Here is a 12794-nt window from a genome sequence, read left to right on the forward strand (position 1 = left end):
AATACATTTTTGTCCATCACACAGGCTGAACCAGTGGTCCGATAAGTAATCTGAAAACAGATTTGAATTTATCATGAAGTTTACTTGATGTTACATTTTTTTAATTATGTGTTGTTTTCACAACGAACAAACGCAAATGAATGGTTAATAAATTGATTCAAAATAACTAGCCAAGTGAACGTATTGCCAATAAATAGATTAAGGCCAATTTTTTTCACTAAACTGTTGTCAAACAAAAAAGTCACAGCAATTAAAAAACAACATAAATATAACTTTTTATTTAAAAAAAAAACTTTAAATTCATGATTTGTCATGAACAAATTATATACTATTATCATTAACCAACGTGACCATTTCAGCACCAAAACTAATTGATAAATTAAAAATATAATTATCGATAAAAAAAGTCTCATATTCACTTGTACTGTCTACAGTTTAGTCTTAAAAATAAACACATACAAAGTGTTCTTTACCAATATGTCTAATCCAATCCGTCTAAGTATGGCATTCGTGATATTGATAAAACAAATCATACAAAAATAACCACACTTATACCTATTAAGTGAGCCTAGGATCTTGATATAAATATCACAAAATATTTTCAGTCGTTTGTGTACGTGTCGACGCCATTCGAAAACACTAATCAGCCAGTCAGCAAAGAGATCATCTACGATTGTCACATGCCGGCTGAGACGCTGATAGAAATGGCCGATTCGTTGTCCGTTAAGCTTATGTATTCCAAAACAAAACAGTGTAGTGAAAATTAAAAAAAATTTAAATTCTCATTAGTAGTTTAGATTAATTATCTACCTGTGCAGAGTTCAATAAAATGCATTAATCGTTTTTTAAATGTATTTTAAGTTTTAAATATTTTGGATCATATATTTATTTTATTTTATTGATGTTAATTTTTTAAAAATGTTATCACAATTTACTTTTGCCGTGATACTTGGTTAAACCACGAACTATATAACTATAATATAGTCTATGGTTATAGTTAAACAGTCTAGATATTAAGTCCATATTTTTTTGGGGAAAATAATGGATTTTTTTTTTATATTGCATTTAGGAGCACAAACCTGTTATATTATAACAACTTAAGTATATATTTTTTTTGCGTTATAAAGTTTGTATGTCGCAACAACGACAAAATATTTATAGCAATTAGCTGCTGAAAGCCAGCAACAATGTGGTGCTCTAGAGTAGGTTCTCGTGAGTCTGGTCATTGATTAAGTACAATTAGATGACACACGTCATGTTAAAAGTCCGCCCCTTATAAACGGCAGTCAGAAATTCAGTAGTATGGAAGCCGAACCATAAAAATCACTAAATCTGTAGTTCATTCCATTGAAAAGTAGTCATTGATGGAAAATCATTTCAGGAGGGTTTAGAATACTACCTCCTCCCTCAAATCGCCCTCGTTGCTTTGAGTAATTGAGACTACAATATATTGTTCACCCCCCCCCTCCCCATTTTTTCATTACCAGAAGGTAATTAGATAAAATAAATAACACTACACATTACTGCAACTTCTAACGAAGTGATTACTTGCCCCCCGCGTCTACCTGCCTTTACGCACCCCCCTATAGCCCCTACAGGACGGCCGGTCACAGTGTTTTAGCACTCGCTCGCTTCGCTCTGCTAAACTAAAAATATCCTATGTTTGCGGTCCACACTAAGGCAACATTCATTAGTTGCCACATGTTTCACTTTTTATCAAACATGGAAACAAATGGAAAGCAACATACTGCAACACATTAATGTTGGTCTATGTTACCTTAGTGTGGACCAGACTTTACTCGCCGACCTCGCAGACTTTTGGACATCACAGACATCACAAAATTTGTAAATTTTGATATTTTTTGTTTTTTATCTAAAAAATATACTTCCGTCTACTTAGAAAACGCTTTATTTGATTTAATGACGAGTGAAGTATAGGCAATTTTTTTTTACAAAATCCTTATTTAAAGGTTGAACTGTGACGTGTAATTATTAGTTCTGTAATTAGCACTCTTTTTCGGAAATTATTTTTCAGACTACCACATCTTTGACAGCGATTAAAAAAAAAATTCATACAGAGTTTCGCATATTCTCTTCTATCGACTAAATAATAATCGTAGAACATATTCTTTACATATTTAAAATACCTAATGAGAACTTTATTTAGATTCTCTCGTCGGTTTTTTTATATTTTTAACCCAACATTCACAATTTATAGTTTAATTCTGACATTTTTTTACTATTTTATGTGCTTGTATTTAAGGTAAAATTTAAGATTTCTAAAAAAATCAATGAGAGAACCTATTTCACTTGATTAATAAGACACTCTTATAATTCTCATATTAAATTGTAGGTATTTGGACGTATTAGTCAATATTTAATTAGGTTTAATAAACAAATTTTCACAGTAAAAATATATTTGATATAAATTGACCTTATAACATCTTATGTAATTGAACTTACGATTCAGTTTAGTCAATATATTTTATTATTGATTAAATTATAACAGAAAAGGCAATGTTTAATTGCTATTTTGTCATATGAAAATTTATTTGTTTAAATTAAATGTTTAACAGAGATTAATAACAACCACAGATGTAGTTAAATAATATAATAGAAAAAAAAATTATTAATGGCGTTCGACCGTCCATGCCCGTCTATTATATGGGAGCGTCGAACGCCACCAGAAATTCTTATCTTAATATTGCAGTGTGTGATTAGTGATACACGATATAATCTTTGATCCGGGTCGGCTGTGTTTTCTTCGACACGGCAAAAATAAATAAAAATGTAAATAATTATTATTCTTAAAAATATATTTTCCTTATTAGTTATTTATGAGTTACGTTGGTGTGAATTGAAAATGCATGTATAAACATTGACGTTTTCTTTAAATTTAATTGATGGATATTTTTTTAATACTATAGAATACTATTAAAATAGGTCGTGTTTCCAAAATTGACATTGCCGTGGGCTATTTATTTGTATTTAATCAATGGTCTGGTTAAGACTTCTACACTAAGTGCCTGTTTTACAATAGTAGTTTAAACTCTAATCGGAGTTGAAACCTGGGGCAAATGGAAAATACCGTATTAATATCGACTATCATTGGTTTATACCTTAATCCTATTATTACTATTTTAGTATAGAAGTTTGTTTGGACCGTAATTAAATGTATTTAGCATAATCTATGACATAAATGGTTTATTTATCCATGACATTCTGACCGATATTTTATGATAACAAAAACAGCCGTGACTACCAGCGCGAACTGGAACCAAAACTCGTATTTTTGTGATAAGCTAAGAACATACCTTGTTAGTTATATCATGACTATGCTGATTACGATAAATTTGGTTATTCCATATCAGACATAATGGACACACTGTTCCCATGTGTTCAATTCCATATACGTTTTTCCTATACTTTTTTTTTTATTGATAATATATAACATTGTAATATAATAATTATCTCAGCGGCTGCAATCTGCATGATTCATTTCGATAAAACGCACTCGCCTGTCGCAACGTTTCAGAATATATGTTTTTTTTTCATTTCTATCTGTTTTTAACCTACAGTCAAAATTTCGCCAATTAACAAAATTCAGTTAGGGTGGTGTTCCACTTCTAAGGTAAGCGTTCGTTAATTGTTGTTACCAGTCTAATTACAAACGTGAAAACCTATCGTTGTCTGCGGACGAATGTAAAAAGTTAAATAAATATATATAAAATATCTAGTTAGCACCAGCTTTCTCAGCATTACAATACTTCCTCTACACAAAATGTTATCACACATCGTTTTAATATGTTTACCCTTTAACGATATTAATACTCTTTATGTTAAGCATTTTGCACTACAGATTTGTACAGCTTCTACTAATACTATTTTTAGAATCTGGATTTGGCAGAACTTAACACTATTGTGAGAATTAGAGTTGTGGCCACATTATTGCTTTATGTTACTGTTTAGATACATATTTTCAATTAGTTACTGAGCTGATTAATCTTATCTTTTACAATGAGATTGTAATAAACATATATTTTAATATTTATTATTTATAAGATAATATTTACCTGTCGTATATATTTCTACTGTTTAGATAAAATGTATTGATTATCTGTATTTGCGTAATATATTTGTTAAATTAGTAATTATTATTCTTAAATTGACGTACAATATCTGCATATAGTATAACATACATTTGTATATAAATAATATATATATTTAAAGCCTTTATAATGACAAAAATATTGTAATAAAAAAACAAAATTCAAAATCAATGTAATAAAATCAATTATGGAATTATTTATTGTGTGTAGTTAAGCATAATTAAAGTTATAATGTTATAAAGAATTTTTTATTGTTGCAATAATTTTTTTTAGATATTTTTTTATTTAAAATAACGATAATAAAAACTATAGCACTCTAAACAATAATCTTTATATCTAACGAAGGGAGGATAATCAGGATCTAAAACATTGACATTTTAAATAAAATTATGACAACATTCTAACTAAAAATAAATTTTTTTTTATGTCTTTATTAGGTTTAATTAAATCTAATCATTAGGTAATATGTAATTTAAACAAAACACTTCACCTGTTGATGTGGTTGTTCATAACTTTTGTTTAATTAGTGATATTTGTTTTTACCGTTGAAGTGACTTGTTCTCTATAATATTTATTTTAATTTATCTCGGTACGTGATTAAGATTTATGGTATATATATATATATATTTTACTATAATTAATAGTAAAAAAAGAAAACTACAATTATTTATTTTTTTGAAGAAATATTTTCAATATATTTAAGTTAAAAATAGTAAGATAAATAATTGTAGCACTTTTTTTGGAGAAATTTAAAATATTGAAAATAATATATAGTTAGTTGCTAGATAAAAGTTAGTCTTTGACCTTTTTACACACAAATGATGATAAGATAAATCAATCAAGTTTTTGGGAAAGTATTGATGTATAACACTTGACATTTAACATTTTAACTCTGTCTGCAGACAAAGTTGGTTCTTATTTTGTTTTATATATAAACATAAAACAATTTTATTTAACTATTATGCTATTACCTATTGTATATTATACAATACCTGGGTAGGATATTTTGATTTTCACATCAATAATATAAATACAAATAATTCATTGTTCTCATTATTATTCATTTTACTTATTTAGCTTGTTTAATTTACAGGGACAGTGTCAGCTGGTAAATTGCCTTGCCATAGGAAACGCTTGGCAGTCAGCATTAAACGTAGATCCTCCGTGGTTTTGCTGACATTATTTACGTAATCGACTGCTAAGCTGTTGCCTAAAATAACACTACTAAGCTGCCTCGTAAGTAGTTTTTGTCAATTCTTAATTTAATTTTATATAAAATCGTTTGAATAAATGGTATATTTATACTTTTTAATAATTTGTAGATTATGATGACATAAGCTAATTAGGTTATTTATGTATAATTTATTAAGAGGACGCTACCCACCTGTAATTTGTTGTGTAAAACAGGGTTCGCGCGAATCAATATAACGTAATTTATATGTGTGACGTTACTTCCTGCTTTATATTAAACACTCAAATATTATTATTACATTAAAAATATTTGTACTTTGTACTATAATTTAATCAGGGCGATTTATAACATTCTATATTTTTATATTTAATAAGTGTAATATCAAAACTGTTATATACTATACCATAAAATCAGTCATTATTAGCATTAAAGTCTGCTAATGCTCATGTATTAACAATATTTTGTAATAATTAAAATCAAGTTATTAAAACTTGAGTCATATTATGTTTTTTTTTTGACATACTCAATTATAATTAATTAACATAATTCATAATGTGGTATGGTAAACACCATGGAGAATGTTTTACGGACAGTTTAACCGTTTTCTTGTTTTACAGTTTACCTCTTTGATTTGCTGACTAACAATATTGTAATATATCAAGCATAAGTTGCATTGCGCTAGCAAAATAAGCATGAGAATTTGTGGACTTGAAGAACAAATCCATGTTGTTGATAACAATATTACTGTTGAAGAAATCATTAAAGATATAGTTAGAACAAAGGTTAGTGTTTTACAATATTTTTCCGAATGATTTTTATCTTTTGTTTGTTAACGTGTGTGGTTTATTCTTAGGAAATAGCTGATGCGTTTTTTATATTTGATATTGGTGATCTTGTAAACAAAGTTAAAATATGGAAGAAAAAAATGCCTCGTGTGAAACCTTTTTATGGTAAGGTTTTTTTCAATCAACACTATTAAATATAAGAAATATAATTAATAATTAATGTGAAGAAATCAATCGCTTATGCATTTATCGAATACAATAATAATAAAAAATAAATTATTGTAAAACCAAAAGTAAAGTATGTCATTTATGTGTAAATGAAAATAATAATATATTCAATGGAGTTATTATAGCTCTTATCTTAATTTGTATTTGTAGTATTAAATACTATAGTAAGGTCCACGAAACTAGAAGTGTGATCGTTGTCGCGCGCCTGGTAGCAGATTTTCGTCGGGGTTTCTACATCTAGTTTTCCGCGTAAATTAATTTAAAAAACGTACAAATAATTCTTATATATTATTGGTGTTTATAATTCATAATGATGTTATGTTAATATTTCATAGTTTACCATACACATAATTTAATTATACTACAAAAAATACATATTATCACAGGTATTTACATAATACATGGACAAAATGTATTTTAAACTATATCGACGGTTAGAAGGCTATTTGGCGTAAGCGACTAATTTCTCAAAATTCACTTTTTGTCATTTTGGCGTTAGGGACATTACGACGCATAGATAGCGCTGACTCTGGTGTCGATATATTGAATACAATTCATTTTATCGATGTTTATAAATGTTGAACAACGTAATCTCCCTTAAATGGCTTTTGGGCTCTCCTGAACAATTTGGTTTATGGCGCTTACGGCAAAAAGCCTGCAAACAGTCTATAATATTTAGGTATTAGGTAGTCGAAAACCATTAAATATCTACTTCCAATTAATGATACAAAAATGTGTATGGTAATAAGAAATCTAACCTACGGACTACGATGTACAAATAACAAAAAAAAAAAATTCCACCCGTACATTGATATTATATATATGTATTGTATATTTGTATTAAAAAAATGTTTTTTATAGTATAACATATTATACATTTTTTTTTTTTTTTATAGCCTTTATTGTATAACATACAATAAATATTGCTCATATTGATTATACATATTTATTATATAAAAAATGTGTGCTAACAGTACAAATAAACACTAGATTTTGAACCCCTAGCCCACCAAAATCCTGCCACCAGGCGCGCGACGATCACACTTCTAGTTTTGTGGACCGTACTATAACACATAATTACTTTTAAAGAACTTATACGAATATTGAAAAAATATATTTATAAATTACTTACAGGCTATATGTATTATTCTTGTTGTTTTTGGAATGATTGTTATAATATTGAAATTAATTAAAATCAAAGTTCACCCATAGTTCTAAAACTATTTAAATTTCAATTATTAAAAAGAAAAAAGCCAAACTAACTAAAATCTTTTCGGTTGGTTCATCATAGTTATAAACATTTTTCATATTGAATCCTGGACCACATTGATTTGTATTGAGTTTTTTAAAATTTTGGAATTAGGGATTAACTTTCATAGGAAAATCGGATAAGCAATTTCACCACCGATTGATTTATTATCAATCTTTCCTATTTTAACTTCTAGAATATATTGCCCATCATTAAAAAAGGCCAACAATAATCAATTACAACCTATATAAACATACTCGTACATATCAAAATATGTTATAAATATTTTTACTGCTTATAACTATTATACAGGGGTGTATTCATAAGGATACCTTACAACAATACCACTGATATATATATATATATATATATATATATATATATATAATTATTTATTATTACTAATAATAAACATTTGTACTTATTTAGAACTCAATTAGTGTACTCTAAGTAATAATAAATTAGATAGGTGGCTGTTGCTGCAATACCACTACAGAAAATATGTGCTTTCCTTTCTGTCAAAACTAATATCGTGAATACAAGTAAACAATTAACATGGCCAAAAATATTGAAACATATTAACAACTGTATTTTTTTGGATCTCTATAACACAGTAATGATTGTTAGTAAATAATACATATGAACTAGTAAAGAACTACTCAATAACTATGAATATACTCTTAAAAAAAATATTTATATTAATTTTTCGCAATGTGTATTTGTTATCATTACTTTGTCTTTTATACTTTTTACAGCTGTAAAATGCAACGACAACTCACTTTTATTGGAAACTCTAGCAGCGTTTGGTCTCGGTTTCGACTGTGCTTCAAAAGTAAATGTTTATCGCTTGTGAAATATTTTAAGTGCCTCGTATAAAAAATATAATAATTATTATCAGGTCGAAATAAAGAAAGTAATGGATTTGGGAGTTAATCCATCTAGAATCATATTTGCTAATCCGGCCAAAATGACTTCACATATTAAATACGCTATGAGTCAGTGTGTCAACTTAACAACATTTGACAATGAACTAGAACTCTACAAGATCAAGTCCATTCATCCATCTTGCAAGTATGTCATTTTTGTTATGGTCAAATGAAAAGAAACATTTATGATTATTACTTTTTTATATTCTAGATTAGTCATCCGAATTTGTTGCGATGTGTCTTCATCGCTATATCCACTTGGTGTGAAGTATGGTTGCGATCCTCATACAGAAGCACCAGCACTGTTATCATTGGCTCGAGATTTAGGTTTGTCCGTCGTGGGCGTTAGTTTTCACGTGGGATCTGGCTGCAACGAACCTATTACTTTCCGACGGGCTATTTCCACTTCGGCGTCCATTTTCCGTCTTGCTGAACAACTAGGGTTTTCAAATATGTACATGCTGAATATCGGCGGCGGATTTCCAGGAAACAAGAATACTTCATTAGAAAAAGTGAGTCCAGTTTGTTATTTATCATATGGCGCTTTTAAAATAAATAACTATATTTTATTATGTATAGAAAAAAATATATATATATAATAAATTAAAATAATAATAATGATAAATCATTTAAAGTTTGCCGATATAGTGAATGACGCTCTGAACGAATGGTTTCCGCCTTCAAGTGGTGTGATTATTATCGCAGAACCTGGTAGATATTTTGCGGCATCGGCTTTTACTCTAGCTACCAAAATCCATTCGATCAAGAACCGTCCAAACGAAGAACACATAATGTATTTTATTAACGAAGGGGTTTACGGGTCATTTAACTGTGTTCTTCTCGAGCAGTTAACTTTGGTGCCCAAGCCACTGTTTGTAAGTAAAACAAATTAGATATTAAAATTACATATACTGCACGTTCTCGTTGATATATTTTATGTACTGGAAATTATGTGTTTGATTAGGAAAATTCAGCGAGTCCAGTAATCAAGAGTTCTATATGGGGACCAACTTGCGATGCTTTGGATAAAATAGTCGATTCCGTTAATTTGCCACAGATGCGTATGGGCGATTGGATTACATTTGAGGATATGGGAGCATACACCATATCGCTCGCCTGTACATTTAATGGTTTCCCCATATCCAAAACCTTTGCCGTTGTCAACCGACGAATTTGGTTAGTGTAAATTTGTGTGTTTGGTACCAGACCAATAGTAACGCCCACCGTGTTAACTTTTATAGGCATAAATTAAAAAACCTGATGCCGATATCTGAAGATCACTTCACAACTGTGCCTATCGTTGCTACGATAAAAATGATACAAGCGGAATCAAGCGATGATGATTTATGGGACGACACTGATATCGAACATACCAGACAATATCCTTGTCTTCATTTGAAAAACGTGTTTACCTCTCCAGAAATATAATAATAATTTTGTAGGTTTTTATAAGAAAATTTTGTTAGTTCACTTTTATTGTTGTTTAAAATTAGACTTACATTTTGTTAGCATTAACTAAATTGAGTAAAGAGGCAGCTCCTGGAAATTTTACATTATTATTTTTAATCATTATATTTATGTATTCTCAATTTACTTATAGTATATACGTTTTGTTATTTTCTAAATATAACAATATTTATTGGATTTGCGTTTATTTTAACATAACATAATATAATATTTCGATAACTAATAATTCTTTTGTTCCTATCTTCATTAATTGATCGCAAACTGGTTGGAAAAACAAAACCCTATTATTGGTTTATATATTTTTATAAACAACTATTGTTCCTAAGCCTAGTTGTCTTGAAGTTCTATTTAATAAAAGCCAACAGATGATTTGACGTGAAATGAATTGACTAGTTTTTAATTTTACTATTTTTTATACAACAGCCAATTCTAATTTCTAATTTTTAAATTAAATAAAGAAATTAAAAATAATCGTTTGTATTTATAAAAATAAAATCATATTTTTTAAAATAAACAATATGGGTGATAAGTTAGTAGCTGATATCGTTTGTAAAGTATTTATGAGGTATATTTTTAATACTATTTATATTAAGTATATATTATCTAATACTGGAAAATATACTTTTTTAATAGGTACTAAATTTAAGTACAGGTTTTTTTTTTAATTGCTCATCCATTAAAAGGAAATAACTCAACAAGGCGTTTGCGAGAGGTATTTTTTTTTATAAAAATTAATAATATTGTATGTATAACATAGAACCATTTTATTATAGTAATTGCTGCACAATTACTTACAACTTTTTTTATAATAAAATGTATCTAAATTGTTTGTATTGTACTAATGTTTACAATCAATTAATGTGTGTTGTTTTAATGTTTAATGTCACGCCACTGAAACTTCTAATAATATTTTATTACACGTTAACTGTGTGGTTTAATATAATTTACATTAATTAATATAAATTATAATAGCGAAATTTACATCCTCCGTTCTCGTCGAAAATGTACAATTATTATTTATCATAATATTAGTTTTCATTTCTATGTTGCCACTTAGTACTTACTTATCACTTTGATTGCACAATCTTTAACGTTATCAATAACACGGTACAGGTTGTAGTTGTGGTCGAGTCCAACATAAGAACACGTTTGACATTTTTTTAACACCCTCAAACTTTTAAACCTGAAATCAGTATTCCCAAGACTGACTGTTCAAAGGTACCCAAATTGAAAAATTAAAATGAGATTTAACGGGAGTAAAAAAATGTCTAATCAGTTTCATGTTAAACTCCACCAGATCTACAACACTATAAGGGCTGGTTCACGCGAAGAGCGTTAAAGGCGCGTAGTCAGTACACTTAAAATCTTAAAAGCAATTGCATTGTAGTTGTAAAAGCGCGTTTAACGCTATTCACGTGAACCAGCCCTTATATTTATATAAATAATAATTTTGGTACCTAATAGGCTAATAATAATTATTCTTAACCTAGATGACTATTTAGTCTTTAAACTCTTTATATTTTTAATTATACAGGGTGTATCATAAAGAATGGTGGGGTTTCAAACAGCTGTAGGTTGTGAAGCATTGGACCTACAGCGCTCTGGTAGGACTTAAATGAAAGAAGGAGCTGTCTCGAATGTTTCGAATGACTGCCACTAGATATCTCTGGCACTAGATCTTTCATAGTCGTAACTGAATTACGTTTCGCGAATTCGATCACTTCTCTTGTGAGGACACTCTTGAGTGGCCGGCATGCGACTAAAACCAATACATGGCATGCGACACATAATTTAATATAAAATAATTCTAAGGACACCGCTGAATAGAGATTTAAATTCTAACCCAAAATGATGTGTCATATGTTGGTTTTGGTCACTCGGTGGCCACTCTGTGGACGTATGTGTGGCCAGATACCCAAAAAATCATGTTACGTATCAATTCAACAAGATTTTTTCTCCTGATTTCAAATCTGAAATAATTTTTTTCGCAAGTCAATCTTTTAATGAGAAACGAGTTTAATTTTAAATAGTTTTAAAATTAAAAAAAAAAATGAATACCATTTATTGTACCCATAGAGCATCCTGAATGTCTCATTTGAAACTCGGTAGAACTTTACATTACTACACCCTGTACATATTATTCTTAATTTCAAGTTACAAGAAAAATCTTATCGTAATTTATTTAAAAAGGCAACAACGTCAAATTTTTATACTTAAGCAACTTAGTTTTGGGTCAATTGTCTTGATTTGATGTTTTTTTTTACCAAAGCTAGACATTCTATTTCATTCAAGTAATTCGTTACTGCCCAGCTTTCATTTTTATATTATGATATTTAGAAAAAAATATTTGTATTAAACCTAAGCATAATTACTTGATTTTTTAAAAACCAAGAATATAATAAACAAATGAAAATCATATTTCGATAGATGGGTAATTTTTTTATTTTTACAGGAAGTGTTTTGGTCGCTAATATCAATGGTAAGCGGCAAGTCTGGAGGAAAAAAGGTCCGGATGACATTTTGAAAGTCGGACAAAAGGGTCGAGTATAATAAAATAAATTATACAAAATAATACAAATAGTCATAAATAAATAAATAATGTTAGTCCTAAATAGTATTATATAATATATTATACATAATACATATAGAAATAATTAAAAATAATACAAATATTTTTATAATAAATTATGCGTTCTCAAACGCTATATTAACCAACAATTCTTCTATAGTTACCTCATTATTACTTATTCTAGAACACAAATTTTGTAGCAGATTGTTTTTTTTAGAGCCATGTTTTGTTTTTTTTCTGGCCGGTTCACCTGTCTCCTGTTGTGCTAT

General features: G+C 28.6%; 1 protein-coding gene across 2 annotated transcripts; it reads left to right on the forward strand.

Annotated features, from left to right (window-relative positions):
• The first annotated feature begins 3459 nt into the window (after nt 1–3459).
• Nucleotides 3460–10133, forward strand: LOC126844322 (ornithine decarboxylase 1-like). Of its 2 annotated transcripts, none has more exons than XM_050582445.1 (10): nt 3460–3631; nt 5203–5345; nt 5919–6083; nt 6155–6251; nt 8319–8395; nt 8462–8634; nt 8701–9001; nt 9125–9364; nt 9454–9665; nt 9731–10133. In XM_050582445.1, exons 3-10 carry the CDS (start codon nt 5994–5996, stop codon nt 9915–9917), a joined length of 1377 nt encoding a protein of 458 aa, XP_050438402.1. In that variant the 5' UTR covers nt 3460–3631; nt 5203–5345; nt 5919–5993; the 3' UTR covers nt 9918–10133. The 2 variants fall into 2 exon arrangements, with proteins under 2 accessions (XP_050438402.1, XP_050438411.1); XM_050582454.1 differs by lacking the exon at nt 3460–3631 and adding an exon at nt 4993–5105.
• Nucleotides 10134–12794: the final 2661 nt, after the last annotated feature.

This window comes from Adelges cooleyi, unplaced genomic scaffold (assembly GCF_023614345.1).
Source record: "Adelges cooleyi isolate 19-005CV unplaced genomic scaffold, UGA_ACOO_1.1 ACOO_flye_CR_arks_rails_tigmint_CR_PRNA_108, whole genome shotgun sequence".
Classification (NCBI taxonomy): domain Eukaryota; kingdom Metazoa; phylum Arthropoda; class Insecta; order Hemiptera; family Adelgidae; genus Adelges; species Adelges cooleyi.